Below are 13304 nucleotides of genomic sequence, written 5' to 3'. Positions count from 1 at the left end.
TGTCAGACTTCCATACAGTTCTATTTTCTGACAGTTCTGGGTGTTATTTGTTTTGAAATTTAGTTGTAATTCTTATTTTGGTTGTGTGAGGAGGCAAAGCATGTCTACCTATGCTTCCATCTTGACCGGAAGTCGAAATGGTTCTTTCTAAGAATTTTTTTTAGTCGTACCATTTAGTATGAGCAAAATGGAGACTTTTTTTTTTTTTTTACTTACCACTGTAAATTAAGATGTAATAAAATAGTCTTTCATTTTTTGACAAGTAGCTGGGTAAAGAAATACAGGAGAATCTCATCAGATATTTAAGGAGTGGCTCTTGTTATATGAATAATTAAAAACAACTGAAAACAAGGGAAATCTAATCTAATTTTATAGACATAATTTTGATTTTAATATTGCACAAGACATATAAAAAAGGGAAAAATTATAAACTAACTTTAGTTATAAATATGTATGCAAACATTTCTTTAAAAATATTTTTAAATATTTTTATTTAAAGCGTGTGAAGAACACGCTTGTTAACTCCACAGAGCCACCCACAGGAGGCACAGAGAGATTACTTACCCTCCGATTGTCAACAACTTTCGGCCCAGTCAGCATTCTTAGCGCGTACGCCCCAACCCTCTGCGCCACCATCGAAGAGAAAGAACAGTTCTACCATGCACTGGACGAAGCGTTATCCAAGATCCCCAGAAGTAACGCTCTCTATCTCCTTGGAGACTTCAACGCAAGAGTAGGAGCCGACCACATGGCCTGGCCCACCTGCCTTGGAAACTTTGGGAGAGGAAAGATCAATGAGAATGGTCAGCGACTGCTTGAGCTTTCGTGTCACCACGGCCTGTGCGTGACAAACACATTCTTCAAGTGCAAAGAGATCCACCAGGTGTCATGGAGGCACCCCCGCTCCCGCCATTGGCACCAGCTTGACCTCGTCATCACCAGAAGAACGGATATTGGCAGCACCCTCCTCACCCGCAGCTACCACAGTGCAGACTGCGACACGGACCATGCCCTCGTGGTAAGCAAGGTGCGCATAACGCCGAAGAGGTTGCACCACTCCAAGATGAAGGGTCGCCCACGCATCAACACCAGTTGTGCCAGCAACCCAGTTAAGACCCAGCAATTCATCAACAAGATGGAAGATGCACTCGGCGAGGGAGTGGCGGCAGATGACATTATCGAATCCAATTGGCCACGTCTCCGCGACGCCATATACAACTCCGCCATTATTGCTTACGGGAAGAAAGAGCGGAAGAACGCTGACTGGTACGAGGCTCACTGGGAAGAAATGGAACCCGTGATCGAGGCTAAGAGGAAGGCCCTACTGGCTTACAAGGTCACGCCCACTCCCAGTACACTTCAAGCTCTACGGGCTGCCAGGAACAAAGTCCAGAAGACCGCCCGCCACTGTGCCAACACCTATTGGCTAAACCTGTGCAGAAGCATTCAGGAAGCCACCGATATAGGCAACGCACGAGGAATGTATGAGGGTATCAAGAAGGCAATAGGCCCAATCCCCTCCAAGATCGCCCCCCTTAAGTCCAAGACAGGTGAGGTCATCACTGACCAGGAACAGCAAATGCGGCGGTGGACCGAGCACTACCTCGAGCTGTACGCAACGAAGAACACCGTAACAGACACTGCTCTTAACGCCATCCCAGACCTACCAGTCATGGAGGAGCTAGACACCCCACCTACTGCGGCAGAGCTCAGCAAAGCCATCGACCGCCTCGCTTGCGGGAAAGCACCAGGAAGCGACGGAATCCCTCCAGAAATCCTAAAGAGCGGGAAACCAGTCCTGCTACAGCCACTCCACCATCTACTCTGTCGCTGCTGGAAGGAGGGTTACATCCCCCAGGATATGAGAGACGCCAACATTATCACCATGTACAAGAACAAAGGAGACCGCAGCGACTGCAACAACTACCGGGGCATCTCTCTCCTCAGCGTCGTCGGCAAAGTATTTGCCCGGGTCGCTCTTGCCCGCCTGCAGACCCTTGCTTCCCGCGTCTACCCAGAGTCCCAGTGTGGCTTCAGAGCTGGCCGTTCAACAGTGGACATGATCTTCTCCCTACGCCAGCTGCAGGAGAAGTGTCACGAGCAGCATAAACCACTCTACCTCGCCTTTATCGACCTCACGAAGGCGTTTGATCTGGTCAGTCGAAGCAGTCTCTTCAGCTTGCTACGGAAGATTGGCTGTCCACCACATCTGCTTGCTGTGGTCATGTCCTTTCACGACAACATGCACAGCACGGTGTCCTACAATGGCGCAACCTCTGAGGCCTTCCCAGTCAGCAGCGGAGTAAAGCAGGGCTGCGTCCTCGCGCCTACGCTGTTCGGAATCTTCTTCTCCATGCTCCTCCAATACGCCTTTAAGGACTGCAGCGAGGGTGTCTTCATTCACACCAGATCCGATGGCAAGCTCTACAACCTGGCCCATCTACGAGCCAAGAACAAAGTCAAAGAGGTGCTCATCCGTGAGATGCTCTTCGCCGACGACGCAGCTTTGACATCACACTCCGAAGAGGGACTCCAGCAGCTAGTCACTTGCCTTTCCCACGCATGCAAGGAGTTCGGACTAGCCATCAGCCTGACGAAGACGAATGTTATGGCTCAAGGCACGGGGACTCCCCCATGCATCACCATCGACGGGTACACCCTGGAGGTTGTCAACGACTTCACTTACCTCGGGTCCACCATCTCGAGCTCTCTGTCAGTCGACTTGGAGGTCAACCGGAGAATCGCCAGGGCAGCCACAGTTATGGCCAGACTGAACCGGCGAGCGTGGAACAATTCCAGCCTCACTGAGAAAACCAGACTGCGCATCTACCAAGCCTGCGTACTCAGCACTCTCCTCTATGGCAGCGAGACGTGGACCACCTATGCAAGGCACGAAAGGAAACTCAACAGCTTCCACATGAGGTGCCTGCGACGCGTCCTGCATGTCGCCTGGCAGGATAAGGTCCCCAACACCGAGGTGCTGAAGCGAGCCAACATGAGCAGTTTGCATGCAGTTCTTAGCGAGAGACGCCTCAGGTGGCTCGGCCATGTCAAAAGAATGGATGCAGGCCATATCCCCAAAGACCTCCTCTACGGCCAGCTAGCAGAAGGCAAGAGGATGACAGGGCGTCCAAAACTGTGGTTCAAAGACATCTGCAAAAAGGACATGACACAATGCTCCATCAATCTCAACACATGGGAAGTTCAAGCAGACGACCGCCTAGCCTGGAGGCTCGCGGTCAGGCAAGGTACGTCACGTGCAGAGGCTGCGCGCAACAAGGAGGCGGTCCAGAAAAGATCGAGGCGGAAGCAGCGTCAACAGCAGCAACAACGGCCATCTGCCTTCACCTGTAACAAGTGTGGCAGGGATTGTCACTCCCGAGTCGGACTGCACAGCCATTCTCGGCGGTGCAGATAAACTCTCAAGAAGCTACGCCATCGTCTCTCGAGACGGACGGCTGCCAACGACGATTTTTTAAATTACAGTTTACATTGTTTCATACTAGTTTCAGGTATACAACACAGTGGTTAGACAATCATATACTTTACAAAGTGTTTTGCCTGGTATTTCAAGTACCCAGCTGGCACCGTACATATTTATTACAATATTATTGACTGTATTTCCTGTACTTTACTTTACATCCACATTACTATTAGTAACTACCAATCTGTACTTCTCAATCTCTTCACCTTTTTCACCCAGTCCCCTAACACTCTTATTCAAACATTTCAAATAAAAAATAGCAAGCTGAAAGAAAGAAAGAAAGAAAGAAAAGAAAGAAAAAAAACTAGGTTGATTTCAGGAAAGCATTCTCATTTAGAAAGACACTGGTGTCATTCAGCTCCATTACAGGAGATATGTTTTTTGTACTGGGATCCACTTTATGTTCTTTGAATATTAAGTAAGCAATTGACACCTGGCTGTAGATTAGGCCCAGATTTACAAACTGTGGCTCATCTTTCTCAAAAGATTTAAGTATCTAGAAGCATCTTGAGGGACTTCTGGCCAAGATGGAGGCCTAGACAGACACACTGCGTCGCCCTCCACAACTAAGAAGTAATACAACTACCTCAAAACTAGAGACAATCAGAAGTTCCAGAAAAGCAAGGTGCACGGAAGTCCAACAAACAAAGATAATAAAGAAGAAATACTCATCCAGACACGTAGGATGGGCGGAGTCAGGGCAGAGAGGATGCAGTGTGGTGGTAGCAGAAGCAGTGGCGGCAGTGGTGGCAGCAGTGATCGCAGCGGCGGCAGCAGTAGACTGGTGAAAAGTGCAGTCACATGTTTTAAAAAGTCAGGAGGGACACCTGGGGAACACTCCCAGCACCAGACCAGACTGTACAGCTCACAGTCCCAGCACCAGGGACAATAAAGCCTCATTGCTTCTGACTGTGCAAACTCATGGGGGTTGGGGCAGAGGAAGAAACTGCCAGTCTCTCAGCAGAGTCTGCTTGTTTAAAGGGCCCCATAATCCTAGAACATCCACAGACCCACCCACTCTGGGAACGACACCCAGCGCAACAGCTAGAGAGGCACCAGTCCCATATAGAAGTGGGAGAAGTGCCTGGGAAAGGGGAAAGTGCTGAGCAAGTGGCATTGTTCCCTCTCAGACCCCTCCCCGACAAACACCGCCACATGTGGTGAAACAAGTCACCCTTTCCTGATGAGTACCTAAGGCTCCACCCCTTACAACTTAACAATTGCAACAGCTCTACCAAAGATACAGAGGCAAACAAACACAGGAGCCTGTCAAGATGAGGAGACAGAGAAGGGGGAACAGATCAAGGTTCCAGTGGGAGAACTAAGTGACGAGGAGATAGCCAGCCTAACAGATGAGGAGGCAGCCAACCTAACAGACACAGAGTTGAAAACACTGTGATGAAGATGCTCACAGGCTTTAAAGATATGCTTAAGTATGGCAAACACATGAGAGAAGAAGTGAAGGCTATGCTAAGTGAAATGAAGGAAGATCCACACAAAACCAATGGTGAAGGGAAGGAAACCAGGGTTCAAATCAATGATTTGGAACATAAGGATGAAAAAAAAAAAACAGTCAACCAGTACAGAACGGGAAAACAAGAATTGAAAAATATGAGGAGACACTTAGGAATTTCTGGGACAACTTTAAATGTGCCAACATCTGAACCATAGGAGTACCAGAAGGAGATGAGGAAGAACAAGAAATTGAAAGCTTATGTGAGAAAATAATGAATGAAAACTCCCCAAATTTGGTGAAGGAAATAGACATACAAGTCCAGGAAGCACAGAGTCCCAAACAAGCTAGACCCAAAGAGGATCACACCAAAACACATCATAATTAAAATGCCAAAGGTTCAGGATAAAGAGAATCTTAAAAGTAGCAAGAGAAAAGCAGAGAGTTACCTACAAAGGGGTGCCTATAAGACTATCAGCTGACTTCTCAAAAGAAACTTTGCAGGCAAAAAGTATTCAAGATGATAAAAAGCAAGGACTTACAACCAAGATTACTCTACCCAGCAAAGCTATCATTTAGAATACAGGGGCAGATGACAAGTAAAGCTAAAGATGTTCGTCATCACCAAGCTATTATTATATGAAATGTCAAAGGGACTTACTTAAGAAAAAGAAGATCAAAACTATGACCACTAAAATGACAACAAACTCACAACTATCAACAACTGAATCTAAAAATAAAAACAAAATCCAACTGAAACCAGAATAGGAACAGGATCATAGAAATGGGCATCATTTGGAGAGTTATCAGCTGGGAGGGGGGAGGGGGAGAAATGGAGAAATGGTGCAGGGATTAAGAACTGTAATTGGTTGGTAAAAAATAGACATGGGGATGTTAAGAATAATATAGGAAAGGGTGAAGCCAAAGAACTTATATGCATGACCTATGGACATGAACTAAGGGATGTAGGATTTTGGAGGGAAGGGGGTACTGGGCAGAGAGGAGCAAAGGGAAAAATAATTGGACCACTGTAACAACATAATCAATAAAATATACTTAAAAAAATGATTTTAGTATCTAGGTACTAGTGTTGGTGCCTGGTCAATGTTTGAAATTCCTTTGCATGTGGTATGCACTCAGTATTAGTGATTGAATTGACTCCGTGATACAATTCTAAATTCTTTTAATAATGAAAAGGATCATGTACCACAGGTAGGTATATCCTTAAGGAGTGACCCAGGATAGATTATAGGATAGGTATGTACTTGAAACATTTTAAGTCTAATATCAACTGTTGGCAGAATATTTGAAACAAAACCAATTTTAGCGCTGGTGTTAAAGTACCTTTCATTATCACTACTTTGACTCCCTTTACATTTACATGTTATTGGGTTGCCATGGTTGGTTTTATTTGTGGCTTCTCTGCAGATTCATTGCCTCAGCATATGAATCACAGAGACTAGAGGGAAAGTTCAAGGATAAATAGGCCTTTTTCCATCTTTTACTTTTTATGGAAACAAAAACCACTCATTCTTTAAACACTATTTTAAGTAAACCGTGCCAGGGTTATTTTGTTTTGTTTTCAGTACGTTATCTAGGCAACTGTTTTCTGTTCAAATACTCTGTAGAACCCATAGGATAAAGCTGGCTTCTGGGGAAACCTGCTTACCAGTTCTTAGTATTAACAGCTTGCCTTCTAGGACTGTATCAGATCTTTAACTAGTTCCATTGAAATAACTGCAGTCTGAATTTCCAGAGTGGCCCTTCTTCCCTTATCTTTTTCCTGGTTTCTGGCCATCCAGGTGTCTAGCAGAGGGTGTCTAACAGAACACTGTCTTTGCTGCAGAGGGCACTTGAATTTTTGTTTCAACTTTTTATTGAGAAAACAGAATTTCCCTATAACAAAAGAAAGCAGCAGGAGCTCAGGGGCAGAGGAGTTGGGGAGTGTGGTGTCCAACACTGCCACAGTGCTGTATTTGTATTCTGGGAACTACAAGCACATCACTATCCTATTGGATTCTCTAGATTTGGTTCTTTTGTGTGTGGGTGGGACCAGAGGTGAAGTAACACTTCCTGACTGGGGTTTAGGGAGTAACAAAATCAAACCATTTAGAACATACTTTTTAAAACGGGTGCCTGACCATAGCATTAACTAGTCTCGAAGCTATAATTTGAAGATGATAATACCTACGAATGGAGAGTAATTTGGTTCAGGAAGTTTAACTTATGCAGTGTGCTGTGTAACTGTACTCGTTTCTATCATCCGTGGTATCCCTGCTTGTCATTTCTTTTGTTAGATTAGGTAAAAATAAATTTTGGACTTTAAAATTGGCAGTTAATAAGCAAATATCTGTTACATATGTGCTTAAAGAATGTCACACTGCTTCCTACCCTTTCAGAAATATTAGTATTTATGAAAACGTGCTCTAACTGTAGGTTAAGATTGATGAGGCAGAATGTGCTCATATTCAGAAGGGGTTTGGAAGTGTTTGAATGTAATGCTACTTGAGTGTGTTTAAACCATTATTGTATTTCACAATAAAGTAGTTTGCTATAACAAAATGTCACAGGCTTAAACAACAGAAATTTATTTTCTCAAAATTCTGGAGGCCAGAATCCGACATCAATGTGTTGACCAGCTTGATTTCTCCTAAGGCCTCTCTCCTTGACTTGCACGTGGCCACCTTTTTTGCTGTGTCCTCACATGACCTGTTCTGTGTGTGCGTGCATCCCTGATGTCTCTTTGTGTGTCCAAATTTCCCTTCTTGTAAGGACATCAGACAGATTGGGTTAGGGTCTACCCTAAGAACCTCATTTTAACTTAATGACTTCTTTAAAGACTCCATCTCCAAATTCTGAACAGCTGGGATTTACGCCTTCAACATAGGAATTTTGGGCAGGGGACACAATTCAGCCCTTAACACACAAAAAGAAACATTATTTTACTTTAAGAGAAGAATAGATGGTATGAATAAGTGGGTCTAGAAATCGCCTTGAGTAATCAGCTTCATCTTTATCCAGCTCCGCAATAAATGAGTTGTGATATAGTAAGAAGAAACACAGGCTTTGGATCCTAGATTCAAATCCAGCACCAGAACCTTAGGTAAGATGCTCAACAACACTGAAGCAGTCTGTTAACTCGGAAGGGAGGGTGATAGCAGTTACCTGTTAGGGATGCTGTGAAGAGAAGAGACTATACATGTTCAGTGCCAATCCCTGCACCTGGCTCATGCCCTCTCTCAGGATGTGCCTGCTGCTGGTGTTTTTGTTACTGTTATTAGTCACTTAATACACCTAACTGAATGAATTTCTATAGCATCATCTCTTCTGAGATTGCTATTGACCCTTACATTGTTAGCCTCCAAAAGGAGCTTATGATGATCGATACTTTTGATAATAGTCCTCATGAGTCTGTGCAGTTTGGTTGCCCTGGCCTTAGTTTAGGTCCCAGATCCTTTTCTTATAATTTATTCAGAACCCATGTACTCTTGATAAAATACCATAAGTTACCTACCCTAGTGCCCTTACATTAAGATATCCATTAGGTTTCCATCTGTGAGTCCTGTTTCGTTTAGTCTAATTCTCCTTTAAAAATAATTAAAGTAAAATTCTCAGAACATAAAATTAACCATCTTAGTTCTTCATAAGTTAAAAATAGTATTACTATATGACCTAGCAATTTTACTTCTGGGTGGATAGCTAATTGGGTAAATATAGATATACATGGTGGGACAAGAGTAGATACACAGTTCTTCATATGGAAAATAATACAAGTTAATAAATTTACAACTAGAAATATACTTTTCCCATACTACATATAAAAAATAAGTTGGCCACCCTAATACTCTCACATTAAGATATCATGAGATGCTCTGGCTTATGTGGCTCAGTGATTTGAGCACCAGCCGCAAACCAAAGGGTCTCCAGTTCAATACCCAGTCAGGGCACATGCCTGGGTTGCAGGCCAGGTCTGCAGTTGGGGGCACACAAGAGGCAACCACAAATGATGTTTCTCTCCCTCTCTTTCTCCCTCCCCCCCCCTCTCTAAAAATAAATAAATAAAATCTTTTAAAAAAAATGATATCCTGAGAATTCCCAGTAGGTCTCCATCTGAGTCAAAAAATTGAAAGCAGGATCTCATGGCAGCATTAGTCACAGTAACCAAAAGATGAAAGCAACCTAAGTGTCCAACAGATGAAGTGATAAAGAAAATGTGGTATATATATACACTGGAATATTATTCAACCTTAAAAAAGTAAAGAAATTCAGACATAGGCTATAACATGGATGAATCTTGAGAACATTATTCTAAGTGAAATAAGGCAGTCACAAGCAAACAAATGCTATATGATATCACTTATATGAGATACCTAGAGTAGTCAGATTCATAGAAAGTAGAATGGTGTCCATCCTAATGGTGGATGGGTGTGTGAGAGAGGAGGGGAAGTCGAGGGATTGTTCAGCCATAAAACCAGCCCAGCTTCCTAATTTTCCAGTTTTCTCTGGTGAGTTCTTTGATTAAATATCTTTCTCTTATACTTTAGTGGTATCGTCTGTTTATTACCTCCCTTTCTTCGACTCTTCTCTTAGGGGGATTAAAACACGAGCAAGCCTCTGGCTGAGCATCTGTAGGGTTTTAGCCAAAGTTCTGGTGGGTGGTTTTTTTAAAAAAAAAAATCATTACCTTTTGTTTTCAGTTAGAAGATATGATAGGTATCCCAGTTCTAAATAAAGAAGTCTGTCAGCTAATGACCAAGTTTTTGTCTCCATTTTTTAGGTTCACTACAATGTTGGCAAAAACCTGGCTGATAAAGGCAATCAAACAGCTGCCATCAGATATTACCGGGAAGCTGTGAGGTACTGCAGGCATCTTGTCTCATTTATATACACGTCTTGTTTTAACTTTCTAGGGTTAAAAACCTGTCCCTTTAAGACTTACTTAAGAAAAAGAAGATCAAAATTACGAACATTAAAATGACAACAAACTCACAACTATCAACAACTGAATCTAAAAAATAAAAACAAAATCCAGCTAAGCAAACCAAAATAGGAACAGAATCATAGGTAGGGGGATCATTTGAAGGGTTATCAGCTGGGAAGGGGAAGGGAGAGAAATGGGGAAATGGTGCAGCGATTAAGAAACATAATTGGTTGGTACGAAATAGACGGGGAAGTTAAGAATAATATAGAAAAGGGCAAACCCAAAAAACTTATATGCACAACCCATGGACATGAACTAAGGTGGGTGGGATTGCTAGAGGGAAGAGGGTACTAGGCAGAGGGGAGCAAAGGGGAAAAAACTGGGACTACTGTAACAACATAATCAATAAAATATACTTAAAAAAAATTTTTTTTTAAAACCTGTCCCTTTAAAGACCCCAACTTTAAGATATCTTTGCCGATTCGTGAGAGTTTAGTGAAGAATACTGCACATTAACAAATGGCTTGGATTTTCCTCTCCACTTCCAGATTAAATCCCAAGTATGTTCATGCCATGAATAATCTTGGAAATATTTTAAAAGAAAGGAATGAGTTACAGGAAGCAGAGGAGCTGCTGTCTTTGGCTGTACAAATACAGTAAGCATTGTTTTTTAATTATGTTAGGGGCAAAGAAATCAGCTCCTGCATTTTGGGACCTAAGCCTTTCTTTTCCAATGCTCATCCAGGCCAGACTTTGCTGCTGCATGGATGAATTTAGGCATAGTACAGAACAGCCTGAAACGTTTCGAAGCTGCTGAGCAAAGTTACTGGACAGCAATCAAACACAGACGGAAATACCCAGATTGTTACTACAACCTCGGACGTTTGGTAAGTGTCAAGTGGCCTGTGGCTACAGAAGGAAACCTCGTTTTTTTTTTATTTATAATATAATGAGGGTAGTAACACGGCTACTAGCATTCTCCATCTTACAAAGTTCTTTCACTTAGGTTTACAGTAGTCCCTCTATATCGCAGTTCATTATCACGGCCTCACTGTATCATGGGATTTTAAAAAATATTATATTTAATTATTTATGGCGGATTTTTCCTCTGCTTCATCCAACCTGTCTTTTATCCCTTCTAATGTATTCTTTATTTTAGATGTTGTATTCTTTATTTTTTACTGGTTCTTTTTATGGTTTCTGAGTCCTTTTATGCTTTTTATTTTTTTGTTGACATCCTAAGTTCCCTGAGCATTTTTTTTTCTTTTTTCATTGCAATGCATTTTTAAACTTTTATTTTTTTTGGTTTTTCAATTACAGTAGTCCCATTTTTTTCCCCAGTGCTCCCCTCCACCCGGCCCACCCCTTCTTCCACAATCATATCCCTCCCAGTTGTCCATGTCTATGAGTCATTTATACATGTTCCTTGACTAAATCCTTCCCTTACTTATCCCCCTTCTCTCCCCCCTCCCCACTATTGACAGTTATTCTGCTCCTTGTTCTATTTAGTTCGTTTATTTATGTTGTTCTTTAGTTTCCTGTATTAGGTGATATCATATGGTATTTTTCTTTCTTTGCCTGGCTTATTTCACTAAGCATAATTCTCTCTAGTTCCATCCATGTTGTCGCAAATGGCAGGAGTTCCTTCTTTCTCTCTGCTACATAGTATTCCACTGTGTAAATGTACCACAGTTTTTTGATTCACTCATCTACAGATGGGCACCTCGGCTGTTTCCAGCACTTAGCTATTGTAAACAGTGCTGCTATGAACATAGGGGTGCATAAGTTCTTTTGAATTATGGTTTTAGGATTTTTCGGGTATAATCCTAGCAGTGAAATCGCTGGTTCAAAAGACAGTTCCATTTTTATTTTTTTGATGTAATTCCATACTGTTTTCCACAGTGACTGCACCAGTCTGCATTCCCACCAACAGTGCAGTAGGGTTCCCGTTTCTCCACATCCTCACCAGCACTTGTGTGTTGATTTGTTGATGATGGCCATTCTGACAGGTGTTAAGTGGTATCTTATTGTGGTTTTTATTTGCATCTCTCTGATGGCTAGTGATGTTGAGCATTTTTTCATGTGTCTATGGACTTTCTGTATATCCTCTTCGGAGAAGTGTTTTTTCAGGTTCTTTGCCCATTTTTTAATTGGGTTGTCTGTTTTCTTGATGTTGAGTCATATAAGCTCTATATATTTTGGAGATTAGTCCCTTGTCTGAGATATCATTGGCAAATATGTTTTCCCATATGGTTGGTTTCCTTTTCATCTTGCTGATGTTTTGCTGAGCAGAAACTCTTTAGTTTGATGTAGTTCCATTTTTTTTATTTTTTCTTTTATTTCTCTTGCCTTAGGAGATGTATCCGTGAAGATATTGTTTTCCTGCCTATGTTTTCCTCTAGGACTTTTATGGTGTCATGGCTTACATTTAAGTCTTTGATCCATCTAGAGTTTATTCTCGTGTGTGGTGTAAGTTGGTGGTCTAGTTTCATTTTTTTGCATGTCCCTGTCCAGTTCTCCCAGCACCATTTGTGAAGAGGCTCTTCTCACTCCATTTTATGCTCCTTCCCCCTTTATCAAATATTAGTTGACCATATAAACCTGGGTTTATATCTGGGCTTCATTCTGTTCCATTAATCTATATGTCTGTTCTTTTGCCAGTACCAGACTTTTGATCACAGTGGCTTTGTAGTATAGTTTGATATCTGGTATTGTGATTCCTCCTGCTGTGTTCTTCTGTTTCAAGATTGCTTTGGCTATTCGAGGTCTTTTTGGTTCCATATGAATTTTTGAAGTATTTGTTCTAGGTCTGTGAAATATGTCATTGGTATTTTAATAGGGATTGCATTGAATCTGTAAATTGCTTTGGGTAGTATGGCCATTTTGATGATGTTGATTCTTCCCATGCAAGAACATGGTAAATGCCTCCATTTATTTGTATCTTCCTTAATTTTTTTCTTCAGTGTTACGTAATTTTCAGAGTATAGCTCTTTTATTTCTTTGGTTAACTTTATTCCTAAGTACTTTATTTTTCTTGTTGGTATAGTAAATGGTATTTTCCTTTATGTCTCTGTCTCTGATATTTTATTGTTGGTGTACAGAAATGCCTTAGATTTCTGTATATTTATTTTGTACCCTGCTATTTTGCCAAATTCGCTTATTATATCGAGTAGTTTTTTAGTGGAGTCTATAGGGTTTTCTATGTATACTATCATGTTATTTGCATATAATGATAGTTTTACTTCCTTTTTCCCAATTTGGATGCCTTTTATTTCTTTTTCTTGTCTGATTGCTGTGGCTAGGACTTCCAACACTATGTTGAATAGAAGTGGAGAGAGTGGACATCCTTGTCTTGTTCCTTCCTTGAGCATTATTATAACCATTTTTTATGAACTCGCTATCTGGTAAATTGCTTGCCTCCATTTCATTTAGCTCTTTTTCTAGAG

General features: G+C 41.8%; 1 protein-coding gene across 3 annotated transcripts in view; it reads left to right on the top strand.

Annotated features, from left to right (window-relative positions):
* The window catches only part of TMTC4 (transmembrane O-mannosyltransferase targeting cadherins 4), a 77120-nt gene that overhangs the window by 51538 nt on the left and 12278 nt on the right, over positions 1–13304 (top strand). For all 3 annotated transcript variants that reach the window (XM_090258495.1, XM_090258494.1, XM_090258493.1), the window contains 3 exons: positions 9715–9794; positions 10407–10514; positions 10604–10745. In XM_090258495.1, coding sequence (XP_090114621.1) covers positions 9715–9794; positions 10407–10514; positions 10604–10745 — 330 coding nt within the window. The remainder of the gene's footprint in view (positions 1–9714; positions 9795–10406; positions 10515–10603; positions 10746–13304) is intronic.

Source organism: Furipterus horrens, unplaced genomic scaffold (assembly GCF_987537825.1).
Source record: "Furipterus horrens unplaced genomic scaffold, mFurHor1.1.pri manual_scaffold_12, whole genome shotgun sequence".
Lineage (NCBI taxonomy): Eukaryota > Metazoa > Chordata > Mammalia > Chiroptera > Furipteridae > Furipterus > Furipterus horrens.
Note: the sequence above shows the minus strand (reverse complement) of the source record. Positions and strands in the feature narration are given on the sequence as shown.